The following is a 17165-nucleotide window of genomic DNA, read 5'->3' as shown; positions in this document are numbered from 1 at the left end:
GAGATGAGAACATCACTTCTGATGCATGAAAATGGCACGTTGATCATCAGACTCGTGTTCGCCCGCATCTTCGCTGAGTGGAGGTAGATAGAATCCATAGGATGAATGCGGAACCTTGCACTATATCATGAAGGGAGTACGAAGGACGCTTGAAGTCTGAAGAAAGTCTCCTCAGTAGGGAAGAGGTATGTCTCGGCTGCTGCATTTGCGTTGTTACCATAGGATACATAGGCATCAGAAGGGCGATGATGACAGCTTCAGTAAACACGTGGAAAAGCGAAGAGATCCGCGAGATCTCATACATGTGGCAGCGGTGAAGATTTGACTCGATGGTGCACGTTTCATCGGACAGAGGGGGAGGGGGGTAATCAGTGGGGCTGCCATCGCAGGGTCATAGCAAATGTGGTACATAGATGCGATGCGATCACAGGCGGAAATCATACATGCCTGTCAACATGGAAGCCAGTGCAAAAGACTATCGAGCTCACCTCGCTTCCTACCAATGGCGTTGGCAATGGAACAGACCTGCTAACCCTTCGAATAGACAAGCTGCGATGCGTATCCTGCAATCGCATATTCACGACCTGAACCACCATCCCTGATACTAATGGACCTCGGCATTTGATAATCGCGGTGTATCAATTTCTCATAGACTCTATGAGAACATTTGAGAGACCAACAATTAGTATAAAGCTGAGGCCATCAGGACAGAATAATCAGTTATGATTTTGACAACGATGCTTGTGGAACGAATGTCAAGAAACTATTGTCATTTTACAAAATCTAGTCACGACGGCTCGACTTCGACCTCCAGTTACGACGAGAGCAATGAACACGTTGGGCGGGTGCGAAAGGTTCAACTCGAGATTAGCGCCAAAATACTTTTGCCGCTCATTGTGTAGGTGTTAGTCACGTGCGAGTACGCGCACGGGAAGCCGCGTCCTCGGTAACCCCTCTTAGCCTGCTCCGAGTTTTGGCCCGCCTTTCGCCCGCAACCAGCAACATAAAATTCTATTATGCACCTGCGAGGAAATATAAACTTGGTTTGTTGTGCTCTCAGGCGCCTCATCCTGCCACTCTGAACCCGACGCCGACGGTTCACAACGGTCATAGAATCGTCCATGGCAAGCCCACTGATCCACAGAGGGTACATGCATCCGTTCCGTGATGGGAGACAGTTCTTGTACGGCGTCGGTGAAGTCCCTCGGACGGTGAGTAGAACTTTATACGGCCCACTTCTGCAATTGACTCATAACTCACTCAGGTGACAGAGCTGGCCATGTACCGCTGTTCGTCATTTCTGCGCTCTAAGCCTGATTGGCGGGACCATGTCATGGACGAAGTCGTCAGGCAGCAGTGGGCGATTGAATGTACCGAGACTGTTTGGATTGTGCCCCTCAACAGCGGGCCTATGAGTGTTCAGCTGTCGCATACGCAGGTGGGTCTGACACACTTTAAGTCGCAGATTCTAGTGCGATGTTGTAATTCCCCAGATCAAATATGTTCTTGACGAGCTCAGCGGCTATGCCGCTCTCTACGACGAGAAATATAGATGGCAAGTGCTGCTGGGTTTCTACGCTGTATTCTGAACTCAGTCAAATAGTCAAGTGTCCTGTGCCGATCGCATATGGCAGTCCGACACATTTCTACACATGGCTGAACTGCCTGCACTTGACTCTGAGCTCAACAGCCTGTCTTCAGAAATTACTTTGAGCCACGACGCAACCACTGTCGATCTGATTGACCCGTACCGGTACTGCCTGGCATACGGGGATACTGCGGTCTATCACAAGCCACACACGCCCTCGCATCTCCTACCCGTAGTCCCGCCCGACTGTGAAGCCTTTTCTGCCTCACCCCTCTTTGTATGCATTCCAACCCCATTCTCTGTTTCGTCCGCTTCCGATCCACTCCAGGCCAAGGCTCTCTCCTACATCGTCAACGTCGACCCTCACAATACCGCCCTTTACACCGATCTCGAAGTACTCGTCGCCCGGTGCGTTCCGCTCTTCGAGCACGTTCTCACCGACTTGCACCGCACGAACGCCCTGCAGCTGCGCGTGCGCGCGATGGACACGGACATCGCGTGGGACGAGCCAGACGAGCCGTATCGCTCGGACGACGAGGATAATAGGCTAGTGTTCGAGCGCGAACTGAGAAATTGGGCACTGCAGAGGCCTGCAAAGATGCCGGACGTGCCGCGGACGGGATATCCGGGTGATCTGGAGCGAAGGCAGACGGTAGTGAGCCTGAGAGGCAAGACGATCAAAGCCATAGTGAGGGTGACCGAAATCCGGCTGGTAGGTGGCTGTCTGAAAAACGTCCTTCGAGAGTTTGTGATAACAATCCGTAGCGTCCTGGAGGTCCCGAATTTGGCAGCACGCCCTGGCACGTCGAAGGTATGCTCAACGAGCACATAGTCGCATGCACCATATACTGTGCTGCAATGGTGAGCAGTCCGTCCTCTCAGCCCTGTCCGCAGCACCCTCAATAATCTGCAATGTTCAAAGACCAACATCACCCCACCGTCCCTCGAGTTTCGCACCTCCGTCACGTCGCCTCGTAACTTTCCTCCTGGCGACGCGAACACGACCTTCCTCACCTGGGGCCTTGGCAATCTCTCGCCATGCAACCAACGCCTCGGGCACGTGCCCCTCTGCCCTCGGCGCGCCATCGCTTGGCCCAACGTATACCAGCACCGTCTCACCCCTGCGCGCCTCTTAGACTCCGGCGCGCCGGGCTCGCTCACGCTCATCAGTGTTGCGCTGCTCGACCCCGAGCTCGGCGACAGCAGCGTCATTTCGAACTCCGTGTGGGGCCTGCCGCCGACGACCGACCGCGTGCCGCCGCAGGAGAAGGCGTGGATCGCGCGTGCTGCGTGGGAGGCACTGCGGTCCCGGCTGCCGGTGGAGCTGATAGAGCAGATTGTGCACAAGGTGGAGGGCTTGTTGACCGTCGAGGACGCGGAGGCGCGGGCGAGAGTGGTCAGGGAAGAGAGGGAGAGGTTCTGGGAGATGCTGGATGAGTGTCATTTTTGTTTGCCATTTGATGTGTGGGCAGGACCGTAGAGTAGGACATAGGAGTTATTGGCTATATATGCTTGCTTCCACTAGCGTATGCTCTAGCGTACTAGAGCGAAGTACATATTTTTGTCGTGTTATAATTCTATCTATTTATGTAAATTACTCTTTACTCAGCGCGACCCATAGCAGACATCATCTCATGCGAAACAAGTAGGACACAAGATGATGCGTATAAAAGCGCGGCTGCGAGCAATGTACACGGGGTCAATATGTGGAAGGGAGAGGCTTTATAACATTGGAGCTTATTCCAGTACAACGATGTCGGTATGCGGACAGTGATATCGAAACACAAAGTCCCAGTATATGGTACAACAAGTTTTCTTCTTCTGTGCGTCTTCTTTCAATCAACCGGTCCTCAGGATAAGGTGCACTCCGCTGTCCGTGCTGATCACGTCGCTGATCTGGCCGACTTGGAGTCCATATGTCGCGTCCTCGAAGGGCTTTTGCATTTGACCCTACGTGCGTAACCTCAGAATTCAGAGACTGCCTCCAGAAAGAGAACAGAGCCAAGACTCACAGGTCCGAACCATCCAAGGTCGCCGCCTTTAGCATGCGAAGAGCAGTCCGAGTGTACGCTTGCAAGCTCAGCGAACTTCTCAGGCGAACCGTCGATCTCTGCAGCATATCCCTTCAGAATCTCGATGGCCTCCTCCTTCGAGCGAGTAATATTGGCCTGGGTACATGCTGAGATTGTCTGAAATCATCTGAACCGTTGCCGACGCACCTCTTTCCAACTACTCGGCCTCCTGCTTCCCTTGTGTTTCACGAGCAAATGGCTCGCGCGCACTTGCGCTGGACGTGCGCCGGCACCCTGATTGAGCAGATGTTCCTTTGCACCGGGAAGAGCATCGATCTCCTCCTGCGTGAGCTCCTCGGGTGGCTCCCAGACTGATTGGGACGTCTCGGTGTTGTAGAAGTAGGGTAACTTGCGCGAACTGGACATGCGGACCTCCCATGGCAAAGACTACGCGATCCAGCGTCACGATATCGCTATTAAACATCGAATATTTGCTCACCATCGTGATTGTCGTCGGCGACGGAGTGGCGGGATACGCGATCAGTCAGAGTCCAGAGTCCAGACGTGGCACGACGCCCAACGTTGGTAGGCGCCCATTGAATATTGAAGGGTGGCTGCGCGACAAGAGCCACATCTAGCTCTATATCTTCATCCAATCCCTGCTTTCAACTCCGTCAGCTGGCTCACTGAGGAGACACTTTGAATTCCGTGTCGCCCACTCAAGCTCGCAGAGAACAACGCACATGCAAGCTCTGGAGAAGAGCCTGCAGAGTCTCTTGAGCTCACTTCCTCACCCCCTCGACAAGCCCACGCTTGATGCGCTCGTCTCCAAAACACTTCAAGAAACCGACTCAACCCCTTCGACTGACTTGCGCAAAATCCAGTGGGAGTTTGTGATCAAAGATGAGATATTCAAGCTCGCAGTACGTGTGCATGCTGGCTTTTCCAGTTCGCGGACAATAAGGATGTGTATTGCAGGCTACAGAAGGGACCGCGTTGAAAGACTCGCGTAACAAGTACTATGAAGAGATGCAAAATAGGCTCGACGTTGCGTTAACCTTCACCGAATACGGTCCGCCATCCTCTCTTCTTTCTGTCTTCTCCAAGCTGACCCCGTACAGATGCCTGCGAATCCGCCTTCCCCTTCACGATCCTCTACGATCTGCTCGAAACGCAAACCGTCGCCACCTGCTCACAGATCTTCTCCTGGATTGAACTACGTGCATCGCGCCTCACTGCGGGCATGGTCCCGCAGAAGGGAAAGGCACTCGTCCTCCTCCGCACGCTCAACGACCTCCTCCGCCGGCTGTCGAAGATGGGCGGGACGACGAATTTCTGCGGGCGGATATTGACGTTTCTGAGCTCCGTGTTCCCTCTGAGTGAGCGGAGTGGGGTAAACCTGAGGGGAGAGTATGGGCCTGTATGGGAAGGCCCTGGGATAAAGAAGGAAGAAGACAAGGTGAAGATGGAGACGAGCGACAAGGGCGAGGCGGAGGGGGAGAAGAAGGAGGAGGTGAAAGAGAAGGCTGCTGGTGAAGAAGATAAGATGGAAGTGGACGAGGTAAAGCCCGAGGAGAAGGAAGACTCAGAGGCTAAGAAGCGAGCCCAGAAGGAGGGTGAGTGCGGACCGACCTTGCTCGTGCATTGTCGCTTTACGTTCTACTCCAGACTTCTACAACACCTTCTGGTTCCTCCAGCTCCCGTTCTCCCGCCCTCTCCTGTTCTCAGAATCGGGGGCGTTCGCACAGTTCAAGGGGGCGGTAGACAAAGTACTGCCCGTGATCAAGGAGGCGAACGCCAAAGAACGTGCTTTGATGGGCAGCAAGGCAGGTGCACACACTACGGGCTCGCTGAAGCGCAAACGCGAACCTGAGGTTATGGAGGACAATGCTGGCAAGGACTACTTCTTTGCCAAGTATCTCACGAGCCCTGAATTGCTGGATCTTGAGGTTTGTCATTTGATCCGGTAATAACTACGCATACACTCGCTCAACGGCACGTTTAGATCGCCGACACGCACTTCCGCCGCCAATTCCTCCTCCAACTTCTCATCCTCCTCAGTCATCTTCTCACCTTCACAAAGAGCGCAAAAGCGACGTGGTCGACGCAACGGAACCGTTCGTTGCAGATCGACTTTACCCTCGAGGGCGACGACGCGCAGTGGGTACAGGAAACGGTGACGAAGGCGACTGAGGAACTACGACAGACGGCACCGAACGGGCGCGCGTTCGCGGACACCGTGCATGTCATTCTCGAGCGTGAGAAGAACTGGATACGCTGGAAGAATGAATTGTGTTTGCCCTTTGACAAGCCACCATGGTCAGAGGAAGTTGAGGTTGATGGGGTGAAAAGGAAGGTGGGCCTGGAGGAGGCAACGAGGGAGGCGAGGAAGAGGATGAGGGTCGACCCGGATCCTTGGCCGTATGAGCTGGGCTCTGCGCCATTGACAGAGATATGGGCATTGGGATACCGAGACTTGAGCGATCTCGAGCATCCATTCCAGTGCGTCTCATTCAAGCCTTCCAATCGTTTGACACTGATAGACTATTACATAAGGCCTGGTGATGTGAAGGACTTTGTCAAGAAAGTCAAACAGGAGGATGCGCGAATAGAGGTGCGAAAGAAGCAACTCACGATGGCTGCCGAACGTATGGCGAAAGCACGCGCAAAGGCGGCAGCGGCCAAGGAGGCGGCGGCGTCGCCAGCACCGGCGTCCACACCACCGGTGTCGCAAGAAGCATCGTCAACGCAGCCTTCATCGGCCGTGCCCTCGCGAGTACACACACCCTCTGCGCCCCTGCATCCCTCCTTGCCTGCAAAGCCAGGCACAGTACCGCCATCAACCACTGAAATCCTCGCACCAAAACCGGAGGCCGCACGAGTATCGACGCCGGTGCCGCCTGCAGCGCCGGAGTCTGCACATGCTTTGCCTTCAGACGAGATAATCTTACAGCATGAGGAGGTACGTCATCGCTCGTTTTGGCCTGAAGGTTGTCGGCCCGGTACTGACGCTGTTCGTGTTATATTCGTCGATCCAGAATAAACACCGGTGGTCATGGCTTGCTCTGCGGGCCGCTCGCGATCAGTATCTGCAGCATTTCGGGAAGATCGGCACGGGGGACATCGTGCTTCTGGCGCAAGAGATTGAGAAGGAGAAGAGAGAACGGGAAGAGAAGGAACGGGAGGAGAGAGAGCGGGCTGCGGCAGCGAGTGAGGATGCTTCTGCTGCTGCTGCCGCGGGGATCAAGGACGAGACGATGGAAGAGGCGAGCGCTGCAGCTGCCCCAGTGGCGAGTGGAGATGTGTCCGGGGGCGAGCTTAGCAAGTCTCCTGCGCAGGAGGGTGTGCCGAACGGCGCCAGCCTGGCGGTGCGAGATTCGGAGGGTGATGTGAAGATGGAGACGGACAGTCCGGCGAGGTAGCATACGGGCCACTCGAGACTGCAGAGCTGGGCCACCGCGGCAAATATGGGGCTGGACGGCAGCTTCAGCTGTCGACTGCATCGTGAACTGTATATCCATTGAGCAATGTAGCATATGTAGAGTACGTCATTGGATGCATATCTCACTCCAGGCCGTCGTCGAGCACATCATTGGTCCAAAGGCAAAATTCAGGGAGTTTAAGACGGTCCGGGGAGAGTCCGCGCTCGCCACATGGTTATCGAGGACTTGATCTCGACGCAGCGATGGGCGACGGCGCGATGCGACTCGGATAAATACCCTCTCTACGCGGGGCACCTCCGCAACCACTCTCATTCTTACCATCGACGTCCCGACAATGGCACAGGAACCGCTCAAAGTGTGTATTGCAAGATTTCTACACGCCTGCCGTAACTGATTGACGCGCTCAGCGTGTGCTGGTGACCGGAGGTGCAGGCTACATCGGTGAGCGTTTCTCGTTTTCTAAACCGGCGTGGCATGTTCATCGCCTTTGCCAGCCTCACATGTCATCTATGCCCTGCAAGAAACCCGCCGATACAAGGTCATCTCCGTCGACAACTACCACAATTCGAATCCCAAAGCCCTCGTCAGCGTCGCAGAGCTCGCACGCGCTGCCCTCCCCGCCTCCGCCTCCGCCCAAGACAAGGAAAGCGCCGAGATCGATGCCTACGCCGTCGACCTCACCAAGCCTGACGACGTGCGCGCCGTGTTCGAGCGGTACGGCAAGGGCGGCATATGGGGCGTCATCCACATCGCCGCGTACAAGGCCGTCGGCGAGTCCACGCAGATCCCGCTCACGTACTACGCAAACAACGTCGGCGCGACCATCACGCTGCTGCAGATCATGAAGGAGTTCGAATGCTACCGCGTGGTCTATTCATCCAGCGCAACCGTCTACGGCACGCCCCCCGTCATCCCCATCCCCGAGACGACGCGCCTCGAGGCGCAGAGCCCGTATGGCAACACCAAGGTCATGTGTGAGACGATCATCGACGACCTGTGCAGTGGTACGTGGCCGGGAGCTGCTTGATTGAGCCATGACCGATGGATTCTTCTAGCCGAGCCGCAGACATGGCGTGCGCTGTCGCTTCGGTACTTTAAGTGAGTCCTCTATTCGTGATTGACATCACAGATGCTGACAATCTACAGTCCTGCGGGTGCGCACCCGTCAGGTCTCATCGGGGAGGACCCACGAGGCCGACCGGGAAACCTCCTCCCGCTACTCGCCCAAATCGCCGTCGGCCGCATCAAAGACAAGCTGCAGGTCTTTGGAAACGACTACCCGACGCCGTGAGTGCTGCGTCTGTTGTAACTTGTAATGCACACCGATCGCCGTTTGCAGCGACGGCACCTGCGTGCGCGACTACCTCCACGTGCTTGATCTCGCCAAAGGACACCTGCTCGCCCTGGACGCACTCGCGCCGGGATCGAAGGTGTTCGATAACTGCCCGACAGAGGCGCGTTACAAGGCGTACAACCTCGGCAAGGGCAAGGGCATGAGTGTCCTCCAGATCATCGAGGCGATGCGCAAGGCGACCGGGTTTGACTACCAATATGATATCGTCGGGCGGAGGTCAGTAGAGGCTTTATACAGAACGTATGGGACGCTGACAAGATTGTGTATGCGAACTGCAGAAAGGGCGACGTGCCCGATCTGACTGCTGACCCGGCCCTCGCGCAGAAGGAGCTTGGGTTCACGGCGCCGCAGACGCTCGAGACGATGTGCAGGGACCTCTGGAACTGGCAATCGAAGAATCCGAACGGATACGACGGGTCTGACTGACCGCGCCGCGCGCATCCAAAGCAGAGTGTACGCTAGAACGAGGATACCACGGAAACCCACAGAAACATGTGCGCCTACCTGCGTAGCTACCCTGGGGTTGACACCGGACAGCCTATGTGGTAGTGCAGAACCTCGGCTCAATCTCTACTTATGGTAGCAGTGTGGGATTAATGCGCACGGCGTCCGCCTAAGGGAAACGGGACGCCGTCGAGTATATAGAGGATATGATTCCCAATAGATCGTATAATTGTCGGCAGCGTTCTATATGTGAAGAGGATGCATTGCATACTAACCAAGACCAGAGAGCACTAAATGGAAGGCTAAGTGCACGAGTGCTGAAGTATACAACAGATAAACTGAGCAGTACTGAGATGCGTGAAACGATACACAATCGAACGCGAGTGAGACAGCCAGAAAGTTCCTCATACCTAGAAGCCGAGCTGCTCGATAAACGACTGCCACGTCGCATCCAATACGGGTGGCCCGACAGGCTCAGGGTCCGGCTCCACAGGAAATGACTGCGTCCCGAACAGCTCGTCAAAGATATTGTTTGATTCAGGTAAGAACGCCTGCGGTTGCTGCTGCAGCACATTCGACGGCCATTCCATGCGGAAGTCGAAGTCGATCGAGCCGCTCGTCCCCTCGAAGACGCGCAGGTCCTGCATGATCGTCGGGTGGATAACGTCCGTCACAGGCGTGGGACTAGGCGTGAACGAGGTGACAGCGGCTGCTGCTGCTGCAGCCGAGGAGGTCGAGCAGCTCGTCGGGGGGTCGTGCGCGGACGAGATGAGATGAGTCCTGCCTCCGAGGCGGTCGAGTTCCTTATCCACGACGACCTCGCGGTCACCTGGTGAGCGGGGTCTAGTCATGACTTCATGGCCCTGCCGCCGTAGCTTGCGAACGACGTCCTGTGCGCGCCTAGTGAGTGCTTCCATTCATCCCGGCAGAGGAAGGGGACAGCGGCGTACCAAGTTATTGGACGCGATTTGAGATGAGCCCGCGGCTTGTTCAAAGAGGTCACACAGCTTGTCAAGCTCGTTCAGCGAAGAGGAAGCGAGTGGCGACCCTGGCGCGCGTGTGACTAATAGGCACATCACGATCTAGCGCGAAGCCGTCAATGTATATTGGATGGTTGACAGGATGAAGGGAACGTACGCCAGCCGCTAAGCTCTGTGACCAGATAATCCCGATCCTGGAGGCGACCACTGTGGCACGCTTGAATGACCCCCGAGCAATCTCGATGATTCTCCATGCAGAGCGGTATATGGCCATGACGGATGGGCCATAGCGGTGTCGCAGCAGGTCAACTGGCTGTTCATGCAGCGCCTGCACGAAGAATGGTCGGTGCAAGCTCAGCAGCGCTGCATTGATAGACCCGATTGTGTCCATTCAGCACTCGCGCCGCGCGCCTCAGTGCAAAGCCACTCACTCGCTTCCTTGCACGACATCGTGAAGAAACGTTGCATCAACTCCGGGATGCTCTGGTTCGGCTCGAACCCGTCGTTGTTGCACTTCGGACGCAGGTTGTACGGGACGGGGAAGTCGCGGATCTTGCGGTCGTACTCCACTATTGTCGAGTATTGCGGCGGCCGTGCTCCAAAGACCGACGTGATAACTTGATTCAGCAATCTGGTATACTGCCATGTCCAGTGGTGGACTTGCAAAGCATTATCAGTATATCGAATATGCTTGTGGGACGGCGCTTACATCCCCATTCTTTCTGCCCTTGTTCATTGACCTTCTCAAGCGGGTCCTTGGGAAACCCGCAGTCGATAAATGCCAAGGACATGCTCGGAGGTCGTCCGAAGCCGAAGCTCTTTGAATAGGAAAGATGAGCCAACGTGTGTAACCGATCATATCGTAAGACGCATACAATCCAAGTGTCCTGCAAGAACAGCTGCCAGAAAACACGCGATCGCCTCTGACAGGCGTCTTCGTGAAGCTTCCAACGGGCGCTGCTCATATCTACATATATAAAAATTCGAGTCTCGACCTGAGACAGCACGAAAGAGCGGAACTTACGCAGTCCGATCTGTCAATTCATTCGTCAGCGCTCATGAGATAGAAGCAAACCCGAGGTACTGTACATACACTGTATCCCAACTTGACAGCCAAGCCAATCTGTAGCCAAGCCTTGTGCGAGCCTGTATGCGCAGGCTCGCAATCGCTCAATTCCAGATACTGTGCCATGTAGATCTACGAACAGCATCACAAACCCGTCCCACGCTCCTTCATGCAGATTACGTACCATGCTTTGAATCGCGAACAGTGTCGTGTCGTGTATCGGTGGCCCGCAGCGCAAACTGAGACGTGCTAGCAGGTAATACTCGTGCGCTTCGATTGAGTACGGAGGCATGCTCGGGTCGAACAATGTAGTAAGGGCGAATACCATGAACAAAAGCGAAGTTGCGTGCGTTGACGATAGCGAGCAGACCTGCTCGCTGCCTCAGGTGTCAGTCTAAGAGGGTTCATGGAGAGCCGCACAGCATACGAGACTCACGGTACGGACTGGTATACCCGGCCCATAATCTCGTCGAACAACTCATCTCGCGGTATCGGGTACCACCTGTCCATCTCGTGTGATGACTGACATCGCAGAATGCAGAATATTGTAATCACTTACATGAATTGTCCATACTCCAGGAATATCTCGCACAGATGGCATGCCTGTGACAGCGGCGGAAGATGAGTCAGGATCTGCTGCTGGACCGGACGATTGCTACAAGCGATGTCCAGCTCCATGTTGGCCTCCTTTACAAGCTCTTCTGAGATACGTGGATATGGTGCACTACATGGCATGAGATTTCTTGTCGGTGCCTATGATTGCAGGGTGAACGGATGAAGTGCATGGAGGCAAGATGTTGCTTTACATGTATGAGATACTACAAGTCCCGCCTGTCATTGTAAGGTTGCTGTGAATCTAATCACTGTAAGACATACCTCAGAACGTGCAGTTTGGCCAAAGAACCTCGACTCGCCTCGCAATCCGAGGGTCAGTGTACCTGAGGTTCCTCTTCGATAAATAATGGACAACCAAAGGAATATTGAATCTACCAACCAAATGCATCTAGTATCTCCTCATCTTCTCGACTTAACAGCGGACCGTCTGGGACGCCTCTGCTCGGACTGCATTCCGCGGGCCCGGCCTGTATGCTGCTTTCTTGCAACAAGGGATGCGGTTCATCGGAGACGGCAGCCTGAAGTGTCCGCAGCGCTTCCTCTAGAGCGGTGGAGCGGTTCCGGAGTCGCTCAATTTTCTTTTGTAATTCTTCTGCATCTGCCAGTGCGAGGCTAATGAAAGTTGATGTTCTCGATTGCTAATCGCTTGATATATTCGCGATACTCACCGATGACGGCTTCCCGTGGTCAATGAACCTGGATTGAAGCATAATGGATTATGAAATGTTCACAACAATTACGAACATTATGAACGTACCCTCTGGACAAATAGCAGAACATCCTCTCTTGACGCATGTCTCACAGGGGACCTGACAACTCGCTCAATTAGCACGTCACTTCCCGCATCAAACCCGAAACAAATGACCTTTCGGTCGCACCGAAGTTTCAAACTTGACAACGGTGTCAATGTCGCCTGCCATATAGAGGCAGGATCAACTCACCGGCGGCACTCCGCGCAAGAGACAGGAACGCGTCCTGGTCGCCGTCTCTGCTTTGGCTCTGTGCTCCCGTTCGTCTTCTCCTTCTCTGCTGGTGCCATGGACCACTTTCAGAGCTGCTACGTAGTCGTCGCTGAACACAATGCCGCGCTGACTCAGCGCAGAGATCAAGGCCATAGGAGTTCCAACCGAGCGCTCATTTAGCGCTTGATGATGCCAAGGCTGGGAGGGTACTTTGGGCCCTGTGGCGCTAGCATCGACGTCGCAATCAAAAGCCCATGTCATTCAACTGCTCGGTTTCCGCAGTGATGATGCGCTCCTACATGCTACGTATCGCGAATCCAGTGTGTCAATTGCTATTGGCTTAGCCCACTCTCGTTATGGATTTATTTGACAACACCGAGCGTCGCCTGACGGTTGGCTTGCTCGGCGGCTGATCTCCATCATGCATTGCCTGTGACACAGACAGTGAAATGCGCAGCAAGTTGTAAACGCGAACAGTGCGCTTCCGAAGGTGTATCATCTATATTAATCCTTCAAAGTTGCAACCCTGGGCGGTGATGCGACTGAAACAGCACCGATGCAATGTATGTCGCGGATTGCGCTCTTTTGAGGCGAAGCTTTTAGTCCGATAGTAGTGCGAACCATGGCCCCACGGTGAAATGAGCGCCAAGCCAGTGGAAACATAGTGCCTGGCAGCAGCTACATATATAGTGCTTTGGCTCTGTGACCAACGTTTTTCGCGCCTCGCACTCTGAATTGGCAGTCGGTTCCCCTCTTGTAAACGTGACATACGTGCATGAAGAACTGTTGGCATAATGTTTTTCCGACTCAATTGTGTCTCTGTCAGAACGTCACGATGATAAGATCCAACGTAATTTTGAAGCGGTTGCGGTGCACTCTGAGGCAAATGACAGCGACATTTTAGACGTCGAAGGGAATTTGAAACACAGATAGCCCATCAGTTATGCGGGAAAAATACCCGTTACATGGCGATTAACGTTGCGACTTATATACATACACGTATAACTTCTCGCAGCATCGTGGATCTTGTATTGGCATGGGCGCCTGTCGGTCATGCGACTACGTCTAACGCTGAAAGTCCGCCGTGTCTCTGCCTGCTTTGCGTTGCCAAAAAATCTTCTTCGATGGGCCAGCTTGCCGAATACCATGTTTCCTACTTGCATCACTCTCACCGCATATGTGCATGCCTAGATTGGTCCACTCGCACTCTTCTTCCATGCAAGGAGCAGAGGAGAGTCACAACCCAATCGCGTGGACACGAATCCGCTTGCGTGGTGGATCCGTACTCATACAGGGAAGCCAACGTCTAGGTCAATTCAAATTGCGACCGCGCGAGGGATCATCGACGCCCGGAACGGCACTAAACTCAACTTGTAGACGTCGAAAGACGCTATGTCCATGCATCCATCGGCTCTCAGTCTTGACCGATTGGCTCGTGGCAAGCTGCATGTCTTCGTTTGTCGCCTGCACTGCCCTCCCGCCCTCCATATGTCTTGGCCCCGACTGGCGAGCCGCTCAAAAGGCTATGCAGCCGACAACGCATTACCATCTTTGCGGATGCAACAACACCGGCCGAGCGTTGATCATCCGAAGCCTGTGCTAGAATGCTCTATCTTTGACAGGTACTATTAGCTTCGGCGGACCGTGACCCGCGCCTCAATTTGAGAACAATACTATAAAGACATCTTCCATGCTCCTCTCGGTCTTTGACACTATCGGTACTAGTACGCTCATAATGGCCAATATAATGCCCACCGCTCCTCGCCTCGCTGCCAGTTCATCCTCGTCCTCCACTGCAAGCTCGCGCTCCTCCAGATCCACCCAGACGATGTACAACGGCTTGAACGGCGCTGCTGCCCCGGATCCTACCGAGAGCATCGATATGGATGTCGTCCCGCCATATCACCCCTCCAAAACACTGGTGCTATGTTTCGATGGGACAGGAGATCAGTTCGATACTGACGTATGTTTGTGTTGTCGTTATCTTCGCGATTGCTGATAAGTCGCTGTTGATTAGAACTCAAATGTAGTCCTCCTGTTCTCCATGCTGATGAAAGATAGGCCCTCAGAGCAACTGGTGTATTATCAGGTACATCATATCGCGAAGCCACGGATACCATGAAATTACCTCGTGGCGTGGGCTAGGTGATCTTATCGCTAACTTGCGTTGCGCATAGGCCGGTATTGGTACTTATACTATTCCCGAAATCGCCACGCCCATGTGGGCGAAATTCTCTGAGACTCTGGACGAAATGCTTGCATGGAGCTTGCACGCACATGTTATGGGTATGTGTAATCGGTATCGCGATTGCTACTCTATAATAATCTGACATCATGATCCAGGCGGTTACGAATTTCTGATGACCAACTGTACGTCCTGCATTTTGGACGCGCCAGATGCGTTGTCTGAACGTATATGAATTCACAGACCAGGCGGGAGACAAAATATGTCTATTCGGTTTCTCCAGAGGCGCATACACAGCACGCGCTCTAGCGGGGATGATCCACAAGGTTTGTGCATTTGCCATGATGCCCTTGATCGACCTCGTTGATTCTCGACTACAGGTTGGATTGCTCCCTAAAAGCAATCATCAACAGGTCCCATTTGCCTACAAAATGTTCACGCGTACAGATGAGCTCGGGTGGAAGCAATCTACCGCCTTCAAGAAGGCTTTCTCGATGGATGTCCCTATTGACTTCATCGGAGTCTGGTATGGCGTAATGTCCTCTCCTTAGCCCAATCACTTATGATTGTGATTATAATTAGGGATACTGTTTGCTCTGTGGGACTGATTCCACACACACTGCCATTCACGTCGTCGAACAGCGCAATCCGTGTCTTCCGCCATGCATTGTCTCTCGACGAACATCGTGCGAAGTTCAAGGCCAACCACTATAATCGGCCAACAGATGATGAAGACGCTCTGGGGACTCAGCCTGGCGATATGCCGGCTTCGGGGGACAGATGGCGCTTTGTCTCGAAAGCCAAGAAAGGCTCGACTGACTGGGAGGCCCAGTTTTCTGCACAAGAAGGGCATCACGAGGAGACGGACGTGCTCGAGGTCTGGTTTGCAGGCTGCCATTGCGGTGCGTGGGACTAGGGTTCTTCTCCGATCAATCTCCATTAAGGCGATGTGCATCCAGACGTCGGCGGCGGTTCCGTATCGAATGAGAACACACAGAATCTTGCCCGCATTCCGTTACGATGGATGATTCGCCAGTGCTTCTTGACCAACACAGGAATTCGTTTCCACGCTGAGCTGCTCAAGACGATCGGGCTCGACCCTGCATCGCTTTATCCCGTCGTCACGCCTCGCCCGCCTGCAATTTACTCGATCCCCATGGACCATGTCCGGGACAGCTCTGGCTCAACGCTTGCCGAGCCAGAATCTGTCGTGAGAAACGAGGAGGAAGAGGACTACATGGACGCTCTGGAACCTATCTACGATGAATTGAAGCTTGCCCCAGTTTGGTGGATTCTGGAAGTGATTCCTCTAGAATACCGGTACCAGGACGCTAAGCGGCAATGGCACCGGAGAATAAGGTGCGTATTCGTACATGTTACGTGTCGCGGAAGCAACTGACCTATCATCATATGGCACCCACAGAATGAACCTGGGTCATGGACGAAAGGTCCTAGAGCACGAGCCGTTCAATGTGCACAGATCGGTTGACATTCGGCTCAAAGCGAAAGATTTACCCGGGGGCCCATACAAACCCAATGCTATCTTCACGGAGGAGCAGAGGAAGAAGATTCAGTGGGTTGACTGAAGCAGGTGTAGTCAATCAAGTCTGGGCAGTCTTGTGATGGTCAGCTATCGATATCGTGAAGCTCTGTATTGTGCTATCGTATTATGAATTTCTTTCAGTGATGAACTACAAATCTAGGGTGCTCCAGCGCAGATTATGCGACTGTCGTCTCCACCCAAGGCGCCCTGAACTGATACCGTGAGGAAATTGTGGGGCGCTCGTGCAACCCACGAGACATGATCGAAGCAGGTCTTTGAAGGGTGGGACTGCCTATCGCGAATAAATCCGGTCAATTGCCGCCATCTCGAAATCGTGCCATTCCACTGCAGTGTACAATCGCTCCTCATTTGAACATGCAGCGATCAACTCGGGCACGACAGCGGAGTTCTCCGTCAACTTCTCAAGGTTGTTCAACAAAGAAGCACGTCGTGCCCCTTGCACGCAGAATATATGGAAAAGAACATACCATTTGTCGTGCATCTATCTACTCCGCAGTTGGACTGATGGGCAGTGTGGATGAGAGCTGCGCACCGTATGGCTTGCGCGGAGGAAGTAGGGCCGTGATACGTGAAGAATGATCTATTATTGTCCAATTATGCGCGATGTAGTTGCTCTGCGTTGCCAGGTGTGTGCTGTGAACAAGGTCAGGCCAGACTCATACTTCGACTATCAGTCCCTGAGCTCCGAAAGGAGAAAAGACACAGACCTTCGTACTTCTTACGGAGCGCATTCGCGCATGTCGCATTCACCGAACATCGTCAAGTCAACAGCATTTGGGATTCGATGGGTGCGCGGCGGCTAGGCTTTATTACGTCTAGCCATTACATAGCACGGATGCCTCCTGCGAGAGATCGTCTCGATCTATGCTCTGCGAGGTGCGTCGGTAGATATCAGCTGGTGGTGGTACGATTGTGATTTACCTTCTAAAGTCCGACTGACTGCTCTCCCAGG

At 53.9% G+C, this 17165-nt stretch overlaps 6 protein-coding genes across 6 annotated transcripts; 4 read left to right on the top strand and 2 right to left on the bottom strand.

Moving 5' to 3' along the window:
* Window positions 1-1121: 1121 nt before the first annotated feature.
* Window positions 1122-3068, top strand: LAESUDRAFT_648772 (uncharacterized protein; the record flags this gene model as incomplete). The annotated part of the gene is made up of 6 exons (XM_040904131.1): window positions 1122-1211; window positions 1265-1438; window positions 1494-1559; window positions 1596-2300; window positions 2354-2449; window positions 2511-3068. The coding sequence occupies 6 exons, from the start codon at window positions 1122-1124 to the stop codon at window positions 3066-3068; spliced, it is 1689 nt and encodes a 562-aa protein (XP_040766552.1).
* A 359-nt stretch (window positions 3069-3427) lies between these two features.
* LAESUDRAFT_697102 (rotamase-domain-containing protein) lies at window positions 3428-4132 on the bottom strand (the record flags this gene model as incomplete). Its single annotated transcript, XM_040906294.1, has 4 exons — window positions 4100-4132; window positions 3808-4047; window positions 3601-3756; window positions 3428-3538 (listed from the first exon to the last, which is right to left on the bottom strand). The coding sequence occupies exons 1-4, from the start codon at window positions 4100-4102 to the stop codon at window positions 3428-3430; spliced, it is 510 nt and encodes a 169-aa protein (XP_040766551.1). The 5' UTR covers window positions 4103-4132.
* Window positions 4133-4343: 211 nt separating this feature from the next.
* Window positions 4344-8823, top strand: LAESUDRAFT_735905 (UDP-glucose 4-epimerase; the record flags this gene model as incomplete). The annotated part of the gene is made up of 14 exons (XM_040910641.1): window positions 4344-4523; window positions 4579-4672; window positions 4722-5216; window positions 5269-5549; window positions 5606-6102; window positions 6157-6562; window positions 6639-6810; window positions 7134-7138; window positions 7451-7484; window positions 7538-8047; window positions 8099-8141; window positions 8190-8330; window positions 8383-8613; window positions 8676-8823. 14 exons carry the CDS (start codon window positions 4344-4346, stop codon window positions 8821-8823), a joined length of 3237 nt encoding a protein of 1078 aa, XP_040766550.1.
* Window positions 8824-9251: 428 nt separating this feature from the next.
* LAESUDRAFT_648494 (uncharacterized protein) lies at window positions 9252-12541 on the bottom strand (the record flags this gene model as incomplete). The annotated part of the gene is made up of 15 exons (XM_040904110.1): window positions 9252-9731; window positions 9792-9923; window positions 9979-10184; window positions 10253-10480; window positions 10531-10639; window positions 10697-10810; window positions 10915-11019; window positions 11072-11264; window positions 11324-11389; window positions 11447-11640; window positions 11752-11825; window positions 11882-12132; window positions 12247-12311; window positions 12368-12392; window positions 12444-12541. 15 exons carry the CDS (start codon window positions 12539-12541, stop codon window positions 9252-9254), a joined length of 2340 nt encoding a protein of 779 aa, XP_040766549.1.
* Window positions 12542-13991: 1450 nt separating this feature from the next.
* LAESUDRAFT_723754 (uncharacterized protein) lies at window positions 13992-14750 on the top strand. The gene has a single exon (XM_040908472.1). The coding sequence runs from the start codon at window positions 14155-14157 to the stop codon at window positions 14461-14463; it is 309 nt and encodes a 102-aa protein (XP_040766548.1). The 5' UTR covers window positions 13992-14154; the 3' UTR covers window positions 14464-14750.
* LAESUDRAFT_723751 (uncharacterized protein) lies at window positions 14356-16307 on the top strand (the record flags this gene model as incomplete). The annotated part of the gene is made up of 9 exons (XM_040908471.1): window positions 14356-14427; window positions 14482-14553; window positions 14642-14750; window positions 14808-14834; window positions 14893-14975; window positions 15030-15175; window positions 15232-15551; window positions 15609-16008; window positions 16073-16307. Coding segments are annotated over exons 2-9 (1289 nt in total), but the record flags the coding sequence as incomplete, so codon positions are not given.
* Window positions 16308-17165: the final 858 nt, after the last annotated feature.

Source organism: Laetiporus sulphureus (genome assembly GCF_001632365.1).
Source record: "Laetiporus sulphureus 93-53 unplaced genomic scaffold LAESUscaffold_10, whole genome shotgun sequence".
Classification (NCBI taxonomy): Eukaryota; Fungi; Basidiomycota; class Agaricomycetes; order Polyporales; family Laetiporaceae; genus Laetiporus; species Laetiporus sulphureus.
This window is presented reverse-complemented; position numbering and strand designations above follow the sequence as displayed.